This window comes from Atractosteus spatula, chromosome 2 (assembly GCF_055471065.1).
Source record: "Atractosteus spatula isolate fAtrSpa1 chromosome 2, fAtrSpa1.hap1, whole genome shotgun sequence".
NCBI classification, from domain to species: Eukaryota; Metazoa; Chordata; class Actinopteri; order Semionotiformes; family Lepisosteidae; genus Atractosteus; species Atractosteus spatula.
The window spans coordinates 75,492,034-75,516,311 of record NC_142707.1 but is presented as its reverse complement, the minus strand read 5'-3'; the positions used below and the strand labels follow the sequence as shown (position 1 = coordinate 75,516,311).

At 38.2% G+C, this 24,278-nt stretch overlaps 2 protein-coding genes across 3 annotated transcripts in view; one reads left to right on the top strand and one right to left on the bottom strand.

The window, feature by feature from the left end:
• The window catches only part of tpd52l1 (tpd52 like 1), a 29,797-nt gene extending 17,881 nt beyond the window's left edge, over positions 1–11,916 (top strand). The window contains exons 4-8 of one of the 2 annotated variants that reach the window (XM_088908686.1): positions 1,743–1,844; positions 6,254–6,268; positions 8,093–8,131; positions 9,347–9,407; positions 11,014–11,913. In XM_088908686.1, coding sequence (XP_088764812.1) covers positions 1,743–1,844; positions 6,254–6,268; positions 8,093–8,131; positions 9,347–9,407; positions 11,014–11,142 — 346 coding nt within the window. In that variant the 3' untranslated portion in view covers positions 11,143–11,913. Of the gene's footprint in view, positions 1–1,742; positions 1,845–6,253; positions 6,269–8,092; positions 8,132–9,346; positions 9,408–11,013 lie in introns of both variants that reach the window. The other variant, XM_088908685.1, reaches the window with a different exon arrangement.
• A 2,009-nt stretch (positions 11,917–13,925) lies between these two features.
• On the bottom strand, positions 13,926–19,274 carry hddc2 (HD domain containing 2). Its single transcript, XM_088908684.1, has 6 exons — positions 19,177–19,274; positions 18,771–18,892; positions 16,890–16,992; positions 16,437–16,505; positions 14,859–14,997; positions 13,926–14,108 (listed from the first exon to the last, which is right to left on the bottom strand). Exons 1-6 carry the CDS (start codon positions 19,249–19,251, stop codon positions 13,975–13,977), a joined length of 642 nt encoding a protein of 213 aa, XP_088764810.1. The 5' UTR covers positions 19,252–19,274; the 3' UTR covers positions 13,926–13,974.
• Between the last annotated feature and the right edge of the window lie 5,004 nt (positions 19,275–24,278).

The window sequence follows — 24,278 nt, the reverse complement described above, 5'->3', positions numbered from 1 at the left end:
AGTCTCTTGTTACTCATCCTCCACCTCGATCAGCCAATCAGGAACTGGTAGCGCAGGGTAACCCCACATGGGTCTCGAATGCCAGTGGAACTTTCAACCAATGAACGACCGTAGTTCCTCTAGATAAAAGAGGTAGCACAGGGCCCAGAAGAGGCCCCTCCAGGACGTTCTCAGTCTCAGCTCGGACAATCAGGCGACGGCCAGTGTGTCCGAGTGCCAGAACTTTACTTTGTTCTAAGAGTTGAGATCGGAGGTCGCCCGCCTGTAACCAAAGGATCCGCCCGAGGTTAGCTCAGCAGCAAGCCTCGTGAACCGCCGGTACCCCACTGTGAACGCTCGCCTGACCAACGAGTGAACTCAGCCCGCTCAGCCCAGTGTGTTCCAGTTCCTTCCCCGCTCCAAGGTTTCACTGACAAATCCAGCGGGAGCGAGCCTTCCTGAATCCCACACGGAGATGTGATCCAGTTACATTACATCACTTTATTGGCAATATACAATTTCTTGCATTAGGAATTCGTCTTTTCGCATATCCCATCTTGCTCTCCATGAGACAAAAGAAGCTTGGGGTCAGAGCGCAGGGTCAGCCATTGTACAGCACCCCTGGAGCAGTTGGGGTTAAGGGCCTTGCTCAGGGGCCCAACGGAGTAGGATTCCTCTGCCGGCTGCGGGCACAGGCACAGAGCTTTAGCCACAGAGCCACCGCTCCGCCCTTGTTGTAAGCAACCAGAACACCACATCTTAAACATAGCAGTTCACAGTGCAAACAAAGGAGCAGTTACGTTGCTCACTGCCTGGGCTTCCATCGTGCCCAGTCTGTCATTAAGTCCGCAGGAGCGCAGGCTACAGTCCCATCTCTGGCTGCTTGGGGAGTCATGGGTTTTCCGATCTGTTCGGATAACAGTTTGGCTTTTTATTGTCAGTGAGCCAACTACATTATTACATGAATATGCTAAGCCTTGTCCTGCTAACAGAAAAGGAAAAGACAAGAAAATAGTCTTTTTTTAAAATCACGTTGGGTAAAGTCACTCACATCCCTTCTGGGTGTGACTTTTGAAAACCGAAGCTCACGCAGAGTATGAAATGGCGGATCAATGTGGCGGATAGCTGTGTGGTTGCTAGTGTGTGCACAGCTCTTAAGTGAGTATGTAGAGCTGTGTCTCATTGACACAGACAAAGGTGGTACAACACCGTGTTAAACCCTGTGCTGTAGTAAGTCAGGATATTCATACAGCTTCTGCTTCACTGCATAACTGAGACCTGTCATGGTCCTGATCTCAAAGAGCATGAAACATTTCTCAATGACATCAGCATAGATGATTAATCAGTTTACTCACTAATTATATTTCTCACAGCTATTTTCTGTGCTGGTGATGATTTTAAATAAGATGTGCTGTGTAAAATGTTTAGTCAGATATGTAGATATGTGGAAATACTGTATTTGACATTCTTGAGAATAATATATTCATATGCCCACTCAAGAAACCCAGAGCAAGATGATATAGAGAGATGAGAATTAATTTCGAATCATAGATACTGTATTTGTTCTTAGTTCCCAAGGCATTAAAAGGACTTTTATAAAGACATAGACTGAGTGTCGTAGTAATTATAGAATAGAAGTGAAGTTTTACCACTCATATTGATCATTGGAGTCATAGTAATAATATGAAGCAGCTGTAATTTGCAAGATGGTTGTATTAGTCTCTGTGACATGATGGCCTGTCCGATTTATTGATTCTCTTCAGGTATAAAAAGACACAGGAGACACTGAGCACTGCTGGACAGAAGGCTACAGCAGCTCTAAGCAACGTGGGCACAGCCATCAGCAGGAAGTTGGGTGATATGAGGTATGCATTCCATGTACTGAAAATGAAGAAAAGTGTTTTATATTTTGAGCCTGTTCTTCTGATATTTCCCGTCTTCTGTTCTGTTTACTTCTTTCAGATAATTGCAGATAAAAATAAATGTTTTACTAGTTACAAAGAAAATCAAAACTTAATATCCATGTTATGAAAAGAACAGCATATTTTTAAAAGATAAAAAAACTATGTGATTATTAGCCCAGATGTACTGTATGTGTCTTTTAACACCTCACTGTTGTTACTGGTTACTCATAGCTTCTCTAACATGAACATGATTTTGTTACATAACACTGGCAGTTTTAATCAGCTTTCTGTGGTCCACTTTTGAATGTAATCCCAGGGGTGTAGGATCAGGGGATTACAGACTGTGATTTAATTTATGGTAACTCTTGGTCCCCTCTGACACATGCATTTGACCACATCTCAGTAAATGTTCAGTCATCTTGAATACAGTAGTGTACAATGTTTTTTTATTTACTTATTTTTTATTTTTCCATTTTGAAAAGAAAAAACAACCATAATTTTGGAACACAGTGGTTGTAATATTCTAATATCGAACTGCAAGCTATTAACTCATGTAACTTAAAAAGAAATAAGACAGGCTTTATCTACTTGATCAGTCTTTGAAAATATATACAGTACATCGTTCTCTTAAATTAGATTTTATTAGAAAACACTTTTCTTGGGTACACCCTGGACAAGGACACCAATGCATCACAGAGCACACACAGACACAAACGGGCACACACACACGAACCGGGGCCAATTTTCCCTTAATATACAGACTATTGAGAAATTTGGAGTAAGCCATTATTTTGTTATTAAATAATAGCCAGTTGTGTGTTTTTCACATCTCTGCTCACAGCTACAAACCCTGCAGCCGCACACGGGAGAAAGAGGAAGTGTAGGCAGACTTCCCTGATCTACTCTCCACGGCACTGCTCCACTTACAGGCAACATAGCCCCATACCGGAGGTTGAGCACTGCCTACAATCTAATCCACCCTAGCCTAAGAGAATCACAGTCACACTGGCTACTGATGAGACCCACATTCGAATCCATGATCATAGCGATCCACCTGTAATTATGGTTTATATCAGGGAAATTAGTGGAATTTGAAAATATAAAAATACCGCCTAGATTAACCTTTAATCTTGCGGATATGCTAGTGGCTCTAGTGATGACTCAATATATCAGTATAGTCAGCTTTATGAAAAGCCACATTATGTTCCTACAGCAGATGGCCAGTTCCTTTTCGTTTTGTAATGAGTTGCACATGTTTAATGAAAACAAAATCATAAGAAAACAATCTCGAGCAGCAACACAAATTTCAAATTTAACATAAAGGTCTGTATGTTTTAAGGCACTTTTTTCTGCCACAAATCAACTCTTTCTAACTGGTAAGTCAATACTAGGGATGTGTTGGGCTGCTTTAAAATTACTGACTTTTAGTTTTAACACCATCTTGCTGTCTTACTAATGTATTAATGTAGGACAAACAGGTCAGTGTGACTGATACAGATTACCTACAGTAGTTTCTCGATATTGGAGCATGGCAGGTAAAAGTGTTACGTTTAAAAAAAACTTTTCTATTTAATACTGAATGGAAGTAGAAGCCAAATTAACATCTCTTTGCTTACAAATTATAGAATGTATGCATGTAAATGTCAATAATCTACATAAAGCATTATTATGTTGATTATTTTTCAGGAAACAGTGTTTTCTAATTAAGATGTTTTTATCCTGTCCTTTATCTTATTCTGTGCCTCTCATTTCCGTATTAATGTTGTGAGTTAGTAGAGGTGTGTGCATTGTTTCACCCATGTATTTTATAACTGAATCTGTTCCACATTAAAAGCCTCCTTTGATAAGAAAATGATTATCATTAAGTCTTCTCAAAAAACATTTTGTTTTTGCTTCAGTGTATATGGCCTTGACTTTCTGTTTCCTAGAAGGTGAGGTAGACAAAAGGCTGTGTGTATCTTTTGTGATGAGACCTTTCTTCTCCGTGTCCTTTGTTATGGAAGTGTTACTGAAACTGATAGCCCTTCAGGAGTGCATGCCACATGCGGTATCAGTGCTCATTATACTGACACTGGGTGAACATTGAAACAGCTTCATCCATCATTTAAACATCCAGTCTTTAAGGAAAGTAGATCTGGAAAGCCTGAACTTGAATCTTTGTCTGACCTTGTCAAATCTCATGTGTTGAGCAAGGCTGAATCTGCCTACTGAAGGACTTGAAGCTTATAGTGTAAATGTGTGAGAACATCTTTTTTTTCCAAGATTCTCAACAATGTCCCGATTTGATGAAAATTATACTCTGGGTGCTTGCACAGAAAACAATATTTTTTTTAAAACAATGAGGGCAGTGTTCCAAGAAACCTTGCTTACATTCCACCTGTTCCCATAGCATTTCAGAAAACGTCCATCCAGATTTCTGTATAATTGATTTACTTCCTGCAGTGTAGCTGTTGTGTGGTAACTGCTTGGCCATGTCAGACATTTTGACCTATCGGTAATTACGTCAATCCATTGTTGTGATATATTTAGGGACACTCAAGACCTCTCACTCACTCAGACTCACACCTCATGAGCGCTTTTTTTCTTAATACTACTGTATATCAGCCATTACTGTATGTTCATTAACATAATCACTTTTATTCAACTGGCTTTTCTACTTAACTGCATGTTACTAGAAGTCCTGTCATTCTAAAAGAGCTTACTATTTTACTATTTACTATTAGCTTACTATCTAAAATAGCTTACTTTTATTTTTTAAAGTTGTATCTCACAATGAAGAAATTGATTCCTTAATCTCAGTTTATTACACAAATGGAAGTTTAATAGGATACAAATGAAACTCATTAGCAGCACTAGGTTGGTGAGCATGCAATTAATGACTTACGATTCACGGTGTGCTGCTGTTTCCAGTTTGAGAAAACCTGCTGATACAGTTAGTTAATTCTAATGAGAGTTCAGTATTGCTAGTGTTCGTGAGATTTCCTCTTGAAATGCTCTTGCCTGTTCAGGGGCTTGTGCTGTATGCCACTGGCTCTGGACCTGTTAACATGAGCCCCTGCTTGATGGAGTGTTCTGGCACCACACAGTCAAGTGCAAACTCAAAGCAGTTACTGAGTGTCACAGATCTATAAGATGACTTTGTAACTCTGTTTACGACAACGTATGTGAAGTGAAGATGAGATATCTTCATTTCATAAGCCTGCAAAGTGTGTCTTTTCAGTATGTAAAAGAGAATGTAAAAGTTTTGCATGGGTTTTGTGTTTGACATTTAGCGTGCATCTTGATGTTTTGTTGTGTGGTTTGCTTTTAACTATACAAAATGTCTGGTAAAATGGTGAATCTGTGTTGTGTTGTGTTTAATTTGGTGTTTGTGTATATTGTACATTTTTTTTAGTAATGGTGAGTTGTTGCATGTATCGTCGAGTTTTGTTTACACTACACAAGGCACGAGAGGTGCAGTCTGTGCCATCTGGAGACATCGCCTGTCCTTGAGGGTGTGCTGTGATGACATCACGTCATGCTCTGCGCGCTGCAGCTCCTGTCAGGAGAGTTAGGGAGGTGCAGTGCGTCTCTGACGTCCCTGCAGGCCTGCAAGCAGCCAGGAGCCGGTTGGGTCAGCACCTGCTTCTCAGTAACACTGGCCAGCTCCCAGATTTGCCCTGGTGGTGCTCTGCCTGGTGACCTGGCTCCAGGCTCAAACTTGCAGCAGCTGGGCACAGAGCAAGTGCCTTTACTGGCTGAGGAGACCGATCTTTCAAAAAGTCTAAAAAACACCAATACATTTTAAATAATGCTACCACTAGTAGGTGCAGTGATCAAATTAAATTTTAAAGGTTTCAGTGAAATCTGAAGAATGTATTATATTACAAATGAAAAGGCATGGGATGTTTCTACAGGTAGGAAGATCCTTTTCAAACTAATTAAAGGGTGGTATTTACCAAAGTATCCTTCTTTTGGAAATCTATAACCATCCCATTCAAATCTGTGCCAAAATATTTAATCTATTTAAAAAGATCATAAAAAATGGTTTGCAGTCTACCACTGTAACAGCCTTCTAACGTAATGGGTTTTGTGGTTCATACCAAAATGTCCTTGGTGCTGGTTACATATTTATTACTTATTTCAGAAAGTTTTTGAGTCTTAAATAACATTATCACATTACGTTTGATCATCTACAGTAATTTGCACTGGTTTGTAGAACTTTTCAGATAACTTTCAGAGAATAAAACCTTTTCATTATTTTAAAACAACCAAATCATAAATTTTATATGCTGACTGTTTAAGTGTGTTTTTGAACGTGTAAAAAAAGGAGTGTTTTAATGCCTCCCTCACACACCTAACTTTTTCCTTCTTTCCTTATGCATCAAAAGATCACATTCAATTGGGTAAGATGTATTTTTAATTTAGAGACATTAATCTTATTATTGGAAAGATGTGGTATTCTGGTGAATTGTCTAGTTGTTAATTTAAAGCAAAAAACATGTTGTTACTGTATACTGTATACCCAGTGTGCTTAAGATTGCTCAAGTTCCATCTTCCATTTTGCTTTATCCATGAGAACTGTAGAGTAGGAGCATGTTGAGTAGGAGTGGCCGCATATCATTTTCCACCTCAGCTGAAGAGAGAAATCCACTTTTTTCAAGGACACAGTTATGATCTTGGAATAGGAGGTTCAAGCTCATCCCAGCTGCTTCCCATTTTCCATTGTAACACTCAAGTGCACATTGTCAGAAGAGGCAAGAATGACATTGTTATCCACAAACAGAAGAGATGCTACCACCAAGCCTGCAAAGTGGATCTTTTTCATACATTGGCTACTATCTTGTTAATGTGTGGATAGCTTGTAAATAGGAGTGGATACAAGATGCACTCATGTCCAGTGTTTATCTTGAATGACCTTGAGTTAATGCCTGGAATATGAATTCCACTGTCAGAGAATGGAAGAACTGGTTAGCACTCAGAGGTGTCACATGAGCCTCATATAACTGCAGCGTCTATCATTGGACGTCTCAAGATTGGACTGCCCAAGAGAAAGAGAAAAGTCTTGGTCCACTGTTCCATTGCCAGGACAGAATCCACATTGTTCTTCTTGAATCTGACGTTTTTCTGAACACTGGTCCTGTTTTTCTAAAAATGGGAACTACATCCCAGTTTGTCGGTTCAGAGTTATCCACCCACCTTCCAGGCAACATTGAAGAAGCACGTTTCCCACCGCACCTTAAAGTTGTGTAGTCAAGATCCCCAGATCAGCACCCCTGAGGGCAATCAGCGACTTCATGAGCATTACAAGTCTTCTGTCCTTCCTGCTAGTTGGTCCAAAGGTTTCTGCCATTAAAAGCACAAACCTTTTTCACCATTGAGGCCCTGAATACCAGCCACTCAGATTCAATGTCCAAGAGCTCACCTGGAATGCAAGAGACATTCTTTCAGAGGTGGGAGTTGAAATCTGGAACGGGTCATCTACTGGACCAGCCATTCTGCAGCGACTGATGGTTTGGACCTTCTTTGTCTATCCAGATGGCATCCTGGAAGATAGATCCTGGTAGCACGTCATCTCCAAGTGGTGATCAGTTTACAGTTCTGTCCTTCTTCGCTCGGGTGTTCAGAATATGTGAAGATACGTTCAACAACACAACTGTGACATTTTAACACTGGACATCAGCTAAGGGTGCTAGGTACCCTTGTAAACCACACCAGCCGCCTAGTGTGTGTACATGTTGTTTATGTTGGACAGTCCATGAAGACCAATAACCCACTGTTCAGGTTCAGTTTGAGGGGGCCATTCTTCTACGTCATCCCTCTGCAGGTATTTCCGTCATTCCCCACATGGGCAGTAGAGCTACATCCAGCTCTGGTCTGTAGTTACCTCCTTCTGCACCAGCTCTGGCTCCTTCCGTGTCCCGCCTGCTAGTCTTCATTGCCCCGTCCACAACTTCACAGCAACACATGAACTGTATGGACAGCAAGTCCAACTTGTTATAATGCAGCATAAAATCAGAAAAACTGAGAATTGGAGATTTTTTGTTTTTGCTCTTGATCTCTTGATACATGGATGTTTACTGTGCATCTTCTTTACCAGCTCTTCGGGAACTTAGTTTGTCTGAGATGTGTTCACTCCATGTACAATGCTGACAAGACGTAGAGTCAGTGTGACTGACTGTGTCAATGGTTAACCTGTCTTTCCCCCTGTCGATGCTCACCTGGAGCAGCTACTCTATTCGTCACTCCGTGAGCATGCCTGCGATGAGGTAAAGGGATGACCTCTTCTTCTCTGTAGGTGGAATAAGAAGTGGCTCAGTGGGGTTTTAATTTGTAATTTCTGATATCTTATACTGAATTTAAATATTCTTTTAAAAATAAACGTGTTTATCACATTTTCTTCCTATGGCTTTTCCAGTTTTATTTGAACTTCAGCTGAAATTAGATTTTTTTACAAGGCATTTAAAGGGGAACTGCATTCCCAATTTCTCAACCCGGTTATTAGATCTTAGAAAATTAATCCATCGATGGTATAGAAAAAAATTACAAATTTTGAATTAAGCACAAATTTGTGAACTTTGTGAAAGTACTGTAAGTCGGCATGTTGTTGCAAACCCCTGATCTCGCAACGGGCGAGAGCAAGACCTCCCACGAATTGACGTGAAGCGGCCCTTCCTGCTCACTAGTCACTGTAATGACTAATGTAATGTGATGTACGAGCGAATTAAGTACAGGCTGTGTAGCAGATATTTCACTGCACAAATTTTCTAATGTGATCTTCGTGCAGAGTCAACAAGTAAGTTCCATTTAACGGTAAGACCATCTTGAATTTGAGAGCAATATTTCTATTAGATTAAAAGAGATGAATTCACAAGCCTTATTGTTTACAATGTTGTAGGGCCGCTTCACCTCTGCGGAAGTTTTGTTGCCTCGTTCTGAATAGCGAAATATGGCACAGTACATACCTATTTTGTGATGTAAACTGGAGGTTTTACAAGTTACTGTGTACATGTTACTTTTATTGTGGTTTGAAATGCATTAATTAATGCTGATTCTTTCTAACCCTGAAATATAAAAATAACAATGAAATATAAAAATGATATTGCAGTTCCCCTTTAAAAGAACTCAGCATTCAAATAACAGTAATAGTTTTTGAGTATTTAATAAAATGGATTTAATAATGTTTTTGTGCCTAATGTTTTATGGGAATAGTAAATAATGACCATTTATGCTACTTTAGATCACTGTAATTATAACCTTTATGTAGAATTTTTATTTAGTTAGGTGATTCTGTTTATCTCTGACACTGTACACAAGCAAACTACATTTATAAAGTAATAAACGAGGGGGTTAGTAGAATAAAAATTGTATACTCTAAATGTAAGAAATTGTCTTACAAGTCATGTCAAGTAACCAGTCAGATGTGTATTTTGTGAGATCACAGAACTGTACACCAATCTTTAAATTGTATCTGTTCATCACAGGAATTCACCCAGCTTCAGGTCCTTTGAAGAGAAGGTTGAAAGCACAGTATCCACTTTAAAGGTGAGCACTCCTCTGTAGAAATATGGGTCACAGCAGCACCGTGTGCTCTTGCAGATGTAATAACCCCCCACATCCACTCCAGAAACCACACCAGTGCACTTGACACTGTCTGAAAAGATCTATATTTATGGTGCACTGAAAAAGTCAAGAGGTCTGAATTTAACAGCACCAAATGCAAAATTTAGGTTTTGAGTACCCAAACGTGGTCTTAGTGAGTCAGTACTGAATAAATGGGATAGGGAATCCAGATATAGATTCTACAGTAAATTGTCATCTTTGTACTTGTTTATTTGGAAATAACAATGAATTAGATATTAGTGATTAGTCTTCATTAAAGTGACTGCTTTTGTCCAGAGCATCAGTCAGTACCATTCTTTAGCCTGTTACAGGGACATTAGTCACTAGGAACCCAGTACCATTTAGTTCTCTCATGATGGAAGTCCATGTGTTTTGGTGTTTTCTGATTAGGGGCTAAGAGTATCTGGAGAATATGTGCACATCTTACTAGGATAAGATCATTTTAAATAACACAGCATTTTATTATGACAATAACAATATAAATTTAATCCAGAATTTAGTAGCCTTTCAATGCATTATGCTAATTTAACGACCTCAAATATACAGACCATTTCAAAAGAAAGTAAACGGTGAGTTTATGGAGTTGCTATAAATCTCTACTTCAAATGTGATTCTGGATTCAGGATCTTTAATGACCATGCAGTCAAGACCTTGACTCATTCAAAGGATGGCTTCATATACAGCAGTGTGCTCCAATTTCTATAATCAGGCATTGGTTTGGGGAGTTCTCACCAGGCCACAAGGTGATAACATCGCAAATACTCTGGAACTGGAAGAATGGATTTAAAGAGACCCCTCTTGGACTCAGTCTTCAGAAACAGATATTACAACATGTCGAAAGATGGATTAAGTGCCTTACTCTTGCTCCTTTGTGCTCCTAATGACTCACCAAGAACCTTCTGTTTAAGCTATTCCTGGCTCAGAGTATTATCAGAGCTGTACATAGCTTCAGTATTTCACATTATTGCAGTTACACTGCTCATTATCATTAAATTGTATGGTGTGAGCCAAACTGTTTTCCATCTAATTCTTTGCTGCATTGTAACAACCTATATAAAATGTGATAGGCATTAAAAATGCATATCGTTTCCAGTACTCTTTTGTTTCACTTTAGTGCCTCTCAGTATATATTTGCTTGCAAAATTCATGCTCTGGGCACTAGAAAAAAATCTATCATCTTGATAAAAAAAGTGAGATGATTTGCAGGAAGACACAAAGGGTTAGGTCACGTGCTCTAAAAGATAGGTTTCAAGTTTGCAAGTCTGGTGTTAGATTAGGACATGGGACTTAATTAATGTATTTTCTTGGATGCTGTTCATAAAGGATTTTGCAGTTGTATGAGCAACGATAGGTGTTACGTATGCAAAATTTTGTAAAAGCCAATTGGTAATATCTGAAGTATGAGCCATCAGATGCATCAGCCATTAGTCTTCAAAGTTGTGTACAACTACAGTGATGCCAAGAGATTCCAAGTGTACTTAAATACAATGCCACATGACTTTCCTGCTCTCTTGCTTTGCGCGAGCAGACAAAGGTGGGTGGATCAAGCAGCAGCAGAGGGAGTTTCGAAGAGGTCCTGTCATCCACCGCCCACGCCAGCGCCCAGGACCCCCCGGTAGCAGTGAGGCTGCTGGAGAGCAGCGAGAGGACCTGCTAGCTCTGCGCTCACGCGCCTGACCACACGCTGCTCTAGGGGGCGGAGAGCAGCCCGTCAATGACCAAAACCCCCTCTTTCCCCACAGTGTAAAATGAAACTACCCTTACATCCAGTCTCCCGAGTGGCTCTGTCTGCGTACCAGTTAAAAAAGAAGTGAAGTTATCCCTCCTCTGCCACATTCTCTGAGTTATTTTTATGTATGCTTTTCACAATCTACACCAAAGTTCAGGAGTCATTTAACAAGCACAGTAATGAAAATAATCTACATTTATTTTTTAAATAAACCCCCCCTCCCCTATCTTTCGGTGTTAAATGTATAAAGTTTAATTTTCCTTGTCATTTCCTTATTCATGAGAAAAAAAAACGTTTCACTTTTTTGTACTAAGACTTGAAATACTGTATATAACGATGCAATCTTATAAGTATTCGAGTCATACAATTACCTACTCTATACCCCCGTAATTAATAAATTGTGAATCCCTTAAAATTATTAACTTTAAATCTTCTGTTCCTTTGTATATTTACACTTTGTGACTTAAACATTCTTAGATTTTTAAGTATTTTTGTTTCTATGGATAAAGGGCAAAAGTGTGTTTAAGCCTGTAGTATTGTACTGAAGGATTTAAAACTTTGAGCATTGCGTGTACACTTTACTCCTTTTATTATTTATGTCTTTCAGTAATGTTATGTACTACTGCTGCAAACCTGACAAAATTGTATTATACAGTATGTGCTTGTTAATCTAGTTTCAGAATAAAGGTTTTGCATGTGACTGGACACTGGTTACCTCTGAATGTTTTTTATAACTCCTTTATAACTTTTACTTACATCATGATCTACGTAGGACCAGTGGACAAGATTATTATAAGTTCAGGTGGGGAGCTGCGTCAGCATGCGTAGGCTGAAAAGGAACAAGTAATAGGTTTATTCCATGCTGAAAAAAAGAAAGAAAACACAATGTTTCGGCCGTGGACCCTTCTTCAGGTGTGAGGGCTCCACGGCCGAAACATTGTGTTTTCTTTCTTTTTTTCAGCATGCAATAAACCTATTACTTGTTCCTTTGAAGATTATTATAAGATGTTAATACAACACAAAATACTTGTTTTTTTAAAAAAACAAACCGTGCTGTAGGGTCAAAATTCGTACACTATACAGTATGCAAACAAACACAATATACACCGGTTCCTCTTTTGTAAATGTTTCTGTCCAAGTACAATACTGAAATGTGTTCACAGGTAGTCTTGTGTTTATGTGTTCAGTAACTAGGTCTAATGGAATGAGTAGTGACTGTTACAAAATTAGAAGAAAAAAGCATTTTGGCTTTGGATTCAGGTGTGCTGGGGCAAGAGAGCAAGATGGGCAAAAGTGGTGGGGTAAACAGGTCAAAAAGTAGGAGTGGGGAGGGGGGTTGGAGAGATGGAAAAGGACATAACATATTCCATGTGTGCAAGGCAGCAATCAGTAAATGGATGGAGGTTTTTAAAGCCATATAATATTGTAAAACTTCATTCATACATTTCCCGAACAGCCAACGAGTGGCTAATTTCTTCCTGAATGTTGCTGAAGCACTACATACAGTGCACCCTGAGCACCACTACTGCAACAACCGGTTATTCAAATAGGTATTTACTGAATCCTGGGTCTTCTTTCACTTGTTTGGTGGCAGGTAATATTGTACCCATTAAATACTTTTTGTGATGATGTTGATCTATTATTATTAATTTACTATTAGGGTGCACTTGGGAACTTTTGGATGTAGATCTATTATTAAACATGATTAAGTTTCTATTAAACATAATATGATTTATACAATAAGTAATGGTTTCTATTTTGGGATACATTTATTCTCATCCTTTCGTGTCGAAAAGATTTTTTTAACATATTCAGACAGACTTGTTAGGAAATCAAATTACCTCTGATTCCTAAGGAAAATTCCAGAGTTTTAGGTGGTTCTACTGTATGACTGTCTGGTAATTGGATGTTTGCTTCTCCTAAATACACCCGCACTGATGTGCAGGAAAAAGGAGAGAGTAGGATTATAAAAAACAGATTTTCACCTCCCCTCATTCACTTTCTCTTTTTTTCCTCAGATTCCTGTTCTCTCCCTCAATGCTGCGCACCCAAGCTTAAATGTTGCTTTTTCTTCTTTTTACTTTTCGGCATGGAATTAAGCCATTGTTTAAATTTTAATTTAAGGCAAAACCCCTTAGTTATCTTAAAACTATTCCCCATGTATTAAGCAATGTAACTTTCTGGCATTTAATAATATGTTGAAATACCCAAAACATGTTTACATGGTTTATATCTCTCGTTCATGAAAACCTATTATGTTGATTTAATTTGCCTCAGTATGTTACACTATAAAAAATAATTCCTACTATGCAAATTCCAACAGAATGCCCAATATTACTGTTTTACTTTAGTGTATTCCTCATGGAGAACTAAGACATTCAGAATTACGAATCACCTATAAAGATGAATTAAAAATTGTTTCTCCTAACAATAATAACCTTAATGTAGATTCCCTGACTATACCTTTAAAAGTAATCTTATACAGGATCATGTTCCCCATCTCAAAAATGTGTACAGCTTTAGTAAAGGTTTGAGGGTGAAAAAAATCTTCCTGGTTTTGTACATTTGTTTTGACACATGACACATGTAACCACAGCTTAATCATCACAGGCCTTCGGCTCACTCAGAAACAGTAGGTTTTTTGTTCCTCAGATCGCTAAACAATGAAGAAAATGTGCTATAAAATAGCTTAAAAACATCAAATCAAGATAAGGAAAGAATTATTAAAATATATTTTATTATGGACCGTTGATGTTGCAACTACGGTGGTGAAACTCTGTCCCCTGGCAGTGACGCACCTCGGTCAGGACTGCTCCCTGTAGCAGCTAGTTGCGTGTTTCTTTCTTCATTTAAACTTTTTACTAACTCGAGGATCTCAGGATGCTGAAATTTGCCTGTAAGAGGAAAAATGGGTCTTTTGTTTCATACCATTTTACACAGACTGTGTAAAATTTAAATAGACTGGTACACTGCACTGAATTAACCCTTTCACAAACTAGCCTACCCCTAAAATATATGCAGTACTGTATGTAGAACATAAAGTCATATAAAGAACATAAACAGCAAGCTGTCTGTTGCCAACTGACATTCCAACTGCAGAACATGAACAGAACACTTACTTTGGCTGCTAGAAATTTCAATAAAACTATGGTGGTAATCCTCATGCTGTTAATAGAAAACCTTACAGAAATGAGAGTGTATTTTTGACGGTGGGTAGCTGTGTCAGCATGCGTAGGCTGCAAAGGAACAAGTAACAGGTTTATTCCATGCTGAGAAGAGAAGAAAAAAAACACGTTTCGGCCTGAAGGTGTGAGCATGTGAGCACACCTGAAGAAGGCTCCACAGCCAAAATGTTTGGTTTTCGTTCGTCTCTTTTCAGCATGGAATAAGATAGATAGATAAGACTTTATAAAAGTCTTTTATAAAGTCTAGAATAAACCTTTCTAGAATAAATTATATTCTTTCTAGAATAAAAGAACAAACCTTTACCTGTTCCATGTGTATACTTGATGTTAGTGATATTGTTCTGAAAGACTGCCTCCAGCATTATTTTAATAGAAGTAACAAGTTAACTTAAAGAAGTCTGATAAATAAAATGAACCTTGTAAAGTATGACAGGCGGTAATGATGAAATACAAACATACCATTAGTGGAATCAAAAAAGTCTTGCAGTCGACCAGGTTTGTTCTCAAGCGTCTCATACTCATATGCCTGTAGAATCATCTCAAACCGGTCAAGTTCTTTCACCAGCTTGGCCTCTGGGCTGGCCTGATACTCGTACTCCTAGCAATAGAAAAACACTGCTCAGAAGCAACACCAACATATCTGTATATACAATTTCCATGTTCAAACCTTCCTTCAAATTATTAAGAACAGGGTCCTCTGGGAAAGGTAACTGATATTACAATATATTGCAAATGTACATCTAAAGTACTTTTGAATATGCCTCCACAAATTACAACCGATTCGAAGGAAGCTTATATACGAGCTTATTTAACAATACTACAGATAAATCTAAAGATTAAAATTTGTTAAGAATTATACAGTGCCTTAAAGAAGTATTCAGACCCTTGCAGATTTTTTGCTGCTTTAAAGCCAGCAGTCACTGACACTTTGAAGTAGCAATTAACATTTGTTATATACACTACCTAGTCCACTGATTCAAAGCAAAAAACTAAAAGGTAAATAGATTGATAGGAAAAAATGGAAAACTCATGATTGCATAAGTATTCAAAACCTTGGCTGTAGCAAACCTAAATTAATTTAGGTGCATGAGCCACACTATTAGTCAAATGTACACCACACCGTGTACGGTCCATCTGTCAGGTAGGGAGTTTAAGGCAAAGACTGAACCATAAAGATGAGGGAACTTTCAAAACAACTCAAGAATAGACCTGTCTGAAGCCACAGATCAGGTGAAGGTATATAAACATTTCAAAGACTCTTAATATCTCTTTTATCGTAGTGAAGGCAATCATTCAGAAATGGAAGGTACCCAGACCTGGTCCCTTCAAACTAAGCAGCTGAACAAGGAGGAAACTGGAGAGAAACGCCACTGTGAGACCAGTGGCAACTTCGAAAGAGTTGCAGAGCTCAATGGCTAGCCTGAGAGAAAATACCCCTGGGTCAAAAAATACATGGGTCAGTCCGCAAAGGGGGCTTGTATGTAACCGACAAGAAAAAAACCTCAAATCAAGCATTAGGCTTGCAAAAAAGAAGCTAAGTGATAATGCAAACATGTAGCGAAAAGGTTTATGATCGACAAGACAAAAACTGGAAATTTCTGGTCTAGCGCAAACTTTTATTTAACTTTTTATTTAGTTATATTAAAATTGTGTAATGCACTAGGAAGGCTTTGTTTTGAATATTGTGTACAATTTTGGTCTCCACATCATAGAAGAGATATTGCTGCTAGGAATTCAGTTAAGACTGATGGGAACCTTTATGGAGCAAAGTACTGTCAAATTTTAAAGGAAAACCTGATTCAGGTAAAAAATGGAACAAAAATTCACCTTTCAGCAAGACAATGACCCAGAGCACAAGGCCAAAAGACAGGAGTGGCTTAAGCATAAAAATGTGAGTCCTTGAGTGGCCCAGGATAGACTTGAAAACTGCTGTCCAAAAGTGCAAGCACAAGGAACAGAAAAGCACCCATTACTATTTAATATCAACTGACACGTATGCTATTTGTAATTTCAGGACGCAGAACTTGTCCAGCTTACCTCCCATAAGTCATATATTTCTTTCTTCGTGTCTTCTGATAATAAGCCAGTCAAATGTTTCATTGCTTCCTAGAAGACAGGGTTCACAAGAGATGGCATGATGGCACTAAATGCTTGAGAATACAGCTTCTAATATACTCTCCAGGTTCACTCACAGTGCACTCCAGTACACGTGTGCAGGTTTTAAAGGATGTGCAATTTTAAAAGAAAAGCATTTTTTTTCTTTTATTGTTTGATCTTAAATCAGAAACACACAAAGAGTCACCTCAGCAACAAACAGAAAAGCCTTGTTCAGAATCCAACAAATGTGGTGTTATTACAGTGTAAGTAGAGCTTAAAGTTAACTCCACTTACACAGTGCAAGCGTAGCTCTAATCCCCCACATGTTGCAACCGAGGTGTGAGCATTTGCATAGTTATCCCTTCACTGTTGCGAGCTGCAATATATAATTACCTTCTCTCTTCTGTGCTTCTCCTCCTTGCTGACGTTGTCTGCAGGGGCGATGTCACCAACAATACATTCTGCCATATCATGGACCAAGGCCAGCTGCATACATCTGAAACAGTGGGTTTACAGGTCAGAGCAGCTGCACTGTAACTGCTCCACACTGACTACATCTAAACAGCTAAACCCCTGTTTGTCAAACACATTAAGTATCAAAGTTTGTGATATTTATACAGTGGGCATAAATGCAGGTCAAAGACATTATACCATACAACACTTGCTAAAACATCTAAGCCACTGCAGTTAACTCATAGCTTTCCTGTGGTCTTAACTGTATGGATCTAAATACAAGCAAGGGCTTTGGACACTCGTAGCTTTGAAAGTACTCATATTGTGATACTAACAGTGAATTTAAAGACATAACTGTATTTATACGACCTGGTGAAATGCACAGATAATGGAAATAACTACAATGGGTGAAGAGTTTAATAAGCACAATATGGTATTTTTGCATTTTTCATACATTTAGTTCCACTGTATTAATATCAATGATCACCAGTAGGTAATAAGACTGAACCTTTAAGGCACTAGGATAGCAGTGTCTTGATAATGTCAATATCATTATTATTACTCTTCTTGTTAAGAGTTAAAGAAAATGCTTTTTCATTCTTGCTAAAGCATTCCCAGCTGCAGTATTTCCATACGTTACATTTAACATTTCTGGGATGATCATTTAAAGAAGATCCCACTGAAGAAGAATTAAAAAAACAAAGCAACAGATTTTATTTGGTGGAAATATCATTCGTAAATAAACCAAATGTAGTAAACGCTAAGGTACTGTAGGCTGTATTACTCTTGGTTTAAATTAATAACGAGTGCTCCATCTAGTGGTTTATTATTTAAAAATCAACATCTTCCAGTATAACATTTCAATTAAATATAATCCCTTTGAACTGGCATGAATTTGCAACAAAAATATTATATATACTCTTATATATTTATCACTGTAAATAATACTAAGTGTAATATCATTCGTACATATTACATACCTTCCCAGCCACTAACTTTATTATTATTAGGATTTCAAAAGATTTTCTGTACTCTTGTTATGAGATGGTAAAATGTTAACATAGTCCTTTATCATTTATTGTTCTTTACTCATCTTTCACATAAGCCTTTCATTATTAAATCACACAAAAAAGTTTATATAAGAATTATTAAATCTTAAAATACTTTTAAAACCTCAAAACAGAAACAACCAGCATTCTTTATTCAAGTTGCATCTAATCATCACAGATGATTCTGCTCATATATTCTACAGATGTTTTCTGCTGTATTTCTGCCTTTGGAGGGTTAACTTGGTAGCATGATAATTTGAAGAGAGAAGTCCAAAATTAAATGACCTGTGATTCCAAAGAAATGACCCTATTTCCCTTCTACAGACTACAGACCTACAGTAGAGTTGTCTTCAGCCTCTTGAATTAGTTCCCCCAACAAAACTGGATAATTACAGACTACATAAAATTAGTAAAACAAGAATAAAAGATTGCTGTACTACTTCAACATCTCCTTAAAGAACGGGGCTTTTAAAAATCATGTTTGAATCATGTTTTAGACATTACAATCAGTATTGTTTGTAACGATGTATAAGTATTCCTGTTTTTGATTTTGAATTGGAATTCATCAGCAACTTCAAATGATAAGCTCATCATTGAAAACACACACTATACAATCTAAACAGCATTTCATATTCTATTCTAAAATGTGATTTACAGTTAAATGCGAAAATGCACATTCGACTTCTGAGCTTAAAGCTATACTAAACGTATCGTTGTGCTTCAAAGCTGCCGTAAACCAGACTGAAGTCACAGAAGGGGCAGGGTACCCTACCTGCCTCTGTTGATTTTGCGGTCTCCGATAGTCAAGGCCATTAAAGACATTCTGTACATGTGGTCGGAAACACTCTCCGGGTTGAGCACATTCCTGTAAACCCAGCCCGTCCGAGGAGTTCGCTTCATTGCGTGCAGAAACAACAGAAAAAGATACGCAAAAACAAACATTTAGCAAGTAATCAACATTGCATTGCAGGAGAATTACTATTCGTACTTTAATGTACCGTTCACAACTGTATTGTTATTCATTTTCATTTGATTTGTGACTCTCTCAGGCACCATACACATTAGCAGATCCATTCATTTCCTTCCTCCTGTAAGGAACTTTATTGAACGCACAAAAGAGCGTCGATTTGTATAATTCAGAATTGTAACAACTGCTATGACATTAGACCTTCAACTACCTTTAGCTGTCCTATGAGTTTCATAAACTGCAGCAAATTCTTCATGTTATCTGCGGGCACTGAAGTTGTTGACATATTCTTTAGTGGCGAACCGGAAGAAAACAGACGAGAAGAAAAGACACGTGGTTTTTAGTGTGGGAGATGCTACACAAATACGACCAGCAGGGGGAACCCTTACCTTGCATTGCAATAATTTATAATAGGCGGCAGCAGACTCAAGAAGTCTACAGCAAAGAAAGTCTTCCTATTGACTAATGGATGGACTTTCGTTATATGAAATGGTGATATAAAGTGAAACACAGTAATATACACTTTTTATAATATTGTCACATTATTACACTGCCAACTGATATACTGTACTATTCTGTAAGCAGAATGGAGATATACTGTAGGCAACTGACTTAATCCATGTTTGCATTAAGTTGGATACTGTTAAATTACTCTGTTCAAGAAATGATCAAGTCAAAGGTGTTAAACAAGTGGAAACGCTTAGGTTAAATTTGCATTTTGTACAGCAACCGCAGTGCTTGCTGAGGTCGAAACTGAGGCCATTAGAAAGAAAGATACAGTAATGGTCTCGGACGCGAATTTCAGAATTCATACGAGGTGTCCAGCTTTTACTAATGCAGTTCCCACCTTGTATTATTTATTCAATATGGAGACGTATTTAAATTTTTAAGACCGTAGGACCCGGTTTAGATGAGCTTAACTTTGAACCTATGGTGTAGAGGGATGCCGACGTACAGTACAACTGTATGTGTAGAAAAATGAGTTTAATATACATGGTAAACATTTCTTAACAGACGTTATTAGCATGGTTCAATTCTGAAAATAAGTATGGTTTTTGAGTTAAAATTTCTACACTGCAGCAGAAAACTGGGGAATGGAGGTAAAGAATACATGTCCATGACTGAAACTATGTGCAGCAAATAAAGGCATCATGTCAAGATAATATATTATAATAGAACTCCACAAGCAATGTTATCTTACATTTGTCATATGCAACTGTAGTGTGTCATTTAGAATAGTTTGATCAATCTTGGTCGTCAAATTATAAAAAAAAAAGTTTTACTCATCTGGCATCAGCCTAGAGAAGAGAAAGAAGAGAAATCTGTACATTCTGGGGGCTGCAGGAATGTCCTAGAGTAGACTGACAGGCTGAAAGAACTGAGCCTCCCGAGTCCTGGACATACTGTAGATGGCTGAGAGGGACTTGGCTGAAGTCTTCAGAATCCTCAAATGTAACAACAAAGTCGGCCCAACAGACATCTTGAGAAACAACAAGGAAACCCTAACCAGCAGGCACAGGCGGAAACTATGAGGAAGTGTCTTTAAACATGGACAGGAGACGTCTCTGAGAGCTGAAAAACTGTAAGATTACCTCTCATAAGTGTTTTCACCACACATTTTCACACTAAATTGAATTCATGAATTAGAATAAGCCCTTTTGATCTCCAAAGTGTGTTTTTAAGTTTTTAAGTATATTTCAGGCACTTGCTTTCTCTTATATTTAATAATTTGTGATGTGGCCTACAGCAATGTCACCCTGCAATTCACCACTGGAAGCCCACTGAAGCTCAACAGGTGTGAGCCTGGCCAGTACCTGAATGGGAGACTTCTGGGAAAGCTAAGGCTGGTGCTGGAAGAGGTGTTAAGAGGGGCCAGTAGGGGGCGCTCACCCTGCGGTCTGTGTGGGTCCTAATGCCCCAGTATAGTGACGGGGACACTATACTGTAAACAGCTGCCGTCCTTCAGATGAGACATAAGACTGAGGTCCTGACTCTCTGTGGTCATTAAAAATCCCAGAGCATTTCTTGAAAAGAGTAGGGGTGTAACCCCGGTGTGGTCAAATTTCCCATTGGCCCTTACCAATCATGGCCTCCTAATAATCCTCATCTCTGAACTGGCTTCATCACTCTGTTCTCCTCCCCACTGAGAGCTGGTGTGTGATGAGTGTACTGGCGCATCATCCAGGTGGGGCTGCACACTGGTGCTGGAGGGGAGTCCCCATTACCTGTAAAGTGCTTTGAGTGTCCAGAAAAGTGCTATTTAACTGTAAGGAATGATTATTATTATTAGTTCAATAATCTGATAATTAATCTGTTGATTGCCTTGCCATAAATCATAGTGGACTACTATGCACAGTAAAACACCCATATTATGCCTTACAGTTATCAAAAAGACATGGTGCAGGCATTGAGAAAATTATTGCCAACACTGATACCATTTAACCCAAACTTAAACTTAAACTTATCTATTGTTGTCCTGTTTGTGATGTCAGTTTAGCCCTAGGTAATCTAGGGCGTTTATTACACAGAGAAATTGGTTCTAAAATAGTCTGAAGCTGGAGAATATAATTTTTACCATGTTTAAATAATGTTCTCCTAATTATAGCTTTACATGTCTTCTGGAAGACAATGGTAACCTTTAAAAACAGTGTATGATTCAGTTTGTCTGTCTTTATTTATATTGATATGACATTTTCTGTTAATGCACTAGAATCAAACAACCAAACAGTATATGCTGTACTAATCAACTTTTCACATAAAGTGTTTATTAACTTTTTCAAATAATTGCTAAAGAGCTATGAATTACAATATATTCTTTAGCTATGCATTTGAAGTCTGCAGTGTAACTGATCTACAAGCTCTTTGGATGTGGACACTATGTAATTGAACAGATACTGTTACCATCGTATCTGTATTTGGTGGCATTTTCATATCTAAATGTAATTGATAATTATTTTAATGACTAAACCTTTTAGGTGATATTGTGTGGTCATGTATGTGATAAATCAGTGAAAAACATTGTTTAATTGTTTGAACGTAGTGATTTACAGTATTTTAGCCATATTCACTTTTAGACAAAAAAGTCTAAGAAGACATGGCTTGATAGCAGGTGTTTCCAAAGGTACTCAGAAGTGTTATAACTATTCAGTATAATGAACACAAAAATCTTCTATCAATCCTGGCTTTGTAGTTGTACCCTAATCATTATATATACAAAAGGTTTCTGTTTTATTAAGGAAAAAATGTTCCATTCCAAATGCATCGTGTGTTGATGGGTAATATCTGAATCTTTTCTGTCACATTTGAATAAAAATGGATTTAAATTAAACAAGCAAGAGAACAAATAGTTCTGATAATGTATACAGAGATCCAAGCAAGCAGAATACTCAACCATGCAAGGACCATACAATTCTTCTCATTGCAGGTTTCAAAACAGCAATGAAACATAATCCACGTGATGAGTTATTAATTATGCAGAGGACATTCTCAAATCTCGGAAATTAGTAACAGTTATGACAAATATTTATTCCCTGCAAAAATCTAGAAATTATTAAAACATTTTTTTTTATTACTGCAATCGTCTTCCTTGTGTAAGTCCTGGGCTGCTGCGGGGTGCTGGAAACGCAGCCCCTGCTGTTTCTGAGGTATGAAAGGACAGTTAAAGGCAAACGCATGCCTTTTTCTGAGTGTCACTCATCTTTAGTTTCAGAGCGATACACGTGATCAGATTATTTACTGGTTTTTGAAAGCGTTTAAAATCTGAACTTCTCTCTGTTTTTGTTCTGCTGAGCTGCTGGGCAGTCATTCAGCTCCACCTTTTCTTGTGCTCTGAGAACTGGGGATGCAGACACTTCCTTCCTGGATGAGTTCAGCTGTGATGCTATTTGTGGTGTCTGTTGGTGTCTGTGGTTAATCTCATCAGCGAGTGTCAGCCTCTTCCTCTCCACTCATTCCATGTCTCTCTTCCACCCGGACAGCACACAGCACTTCCTTCCCGTAGGGCTTCCTGAAAAGGCTTTTACATTTTCGAAGTACACAAAAAACACTCCGTGAGCTGAATTACTGGATATTTGTATCTTTGCTAATGTATGTTAAAGTGAAGGACCAGACGTTACAGTCTGGTACTCATTACAGTTAACTCATTTCATGTTTTGCACACATAATATAAAGTGATGAGTTGTTTGTGATCAACAGACACCGATATTGAGCACAGTGAAAAGCTATGAAAGACATAATGTGCCTGTTCTCTCTTTATTTGTTCTCTAAGGATTATGCTTGTGCATTAAGAAACAACATCTGTTAGGCGTTGTTTTGCTCCTGAAAAATCAGACCATGTAAACACTTTACCAAATTCAAGAGAAAGATTTCTAAGAAGCACCAAGATTATCAGCCTGTTTAATAAGGCCAGATATCAGTAAAGTTTGAATCTTTTCTTGAAAATGAAAAGCAAATAGAATTTCAGTAGAATACTGTCATGTTGGCTGTCCACATTATGTGCAGTAAAAGTTTACAGCTTGAAGAGACTAAGATGCTTTAGGAAGATTTGATTAACTCTAGCATATTTTTGACAGTTAATTATTAAAACCTATCTCATCTGTTTTTGTTCTAAAAGAAAATGGATTGACATTTCTCTCTAGGAGTACATGTTAAAACCCCTTTTTGACACATTTCCGACTTCAAGATTGAACAAGTTCCCTGCTGGGGCAAAGACTTGTTCAGAGGAGTTATTAGAACACTGCCCACATTCCTTTAAAGCAGAATGCTATTCATCTGCCTAGAATTTCATCTGACACTGAGACTTTCCATATATAAATTTGATGGCTCCAAAAGACCCTTAGGACATATTCTTCTGCAGGTAGAGATGACAGGTGTCAGGAGAAAAAGAAATAAAAACTGCATCCAGCTTCCGTTGTCGAAACAATGATAGGTGTAATTTTCTCTCTATTTACAGGAAACAAGTTGTTCCTTCCTTTTCTCTCCCTGTGGCAGAACACAGACACTCAGTAGTAGCTAACAGTTCATCTTGCAGTATGGCTGGAAGCTGTGATAATCTCCTAAATTCTATTTTTAGCATGCTTTTGGTTGTTTTTTTGGCAGTCCAACCTTTAACCCCCTGTCTTACCCCCTTGCTATTCTTGTAGGTCTGTGCTAAAAATGGCCTGGGAAATTTTTGAATTTCGATGTTCTTGAGCTATCCTGAGAATCCTTCAGCTCACACGTGTGACGCGCAGGGTCTGAGGCTGCAGTGTTTCTCATGAGAATCGATTTGAACTCTGCTGCTGTTCCACTCGGGATGTTTACTGGGCACACTCA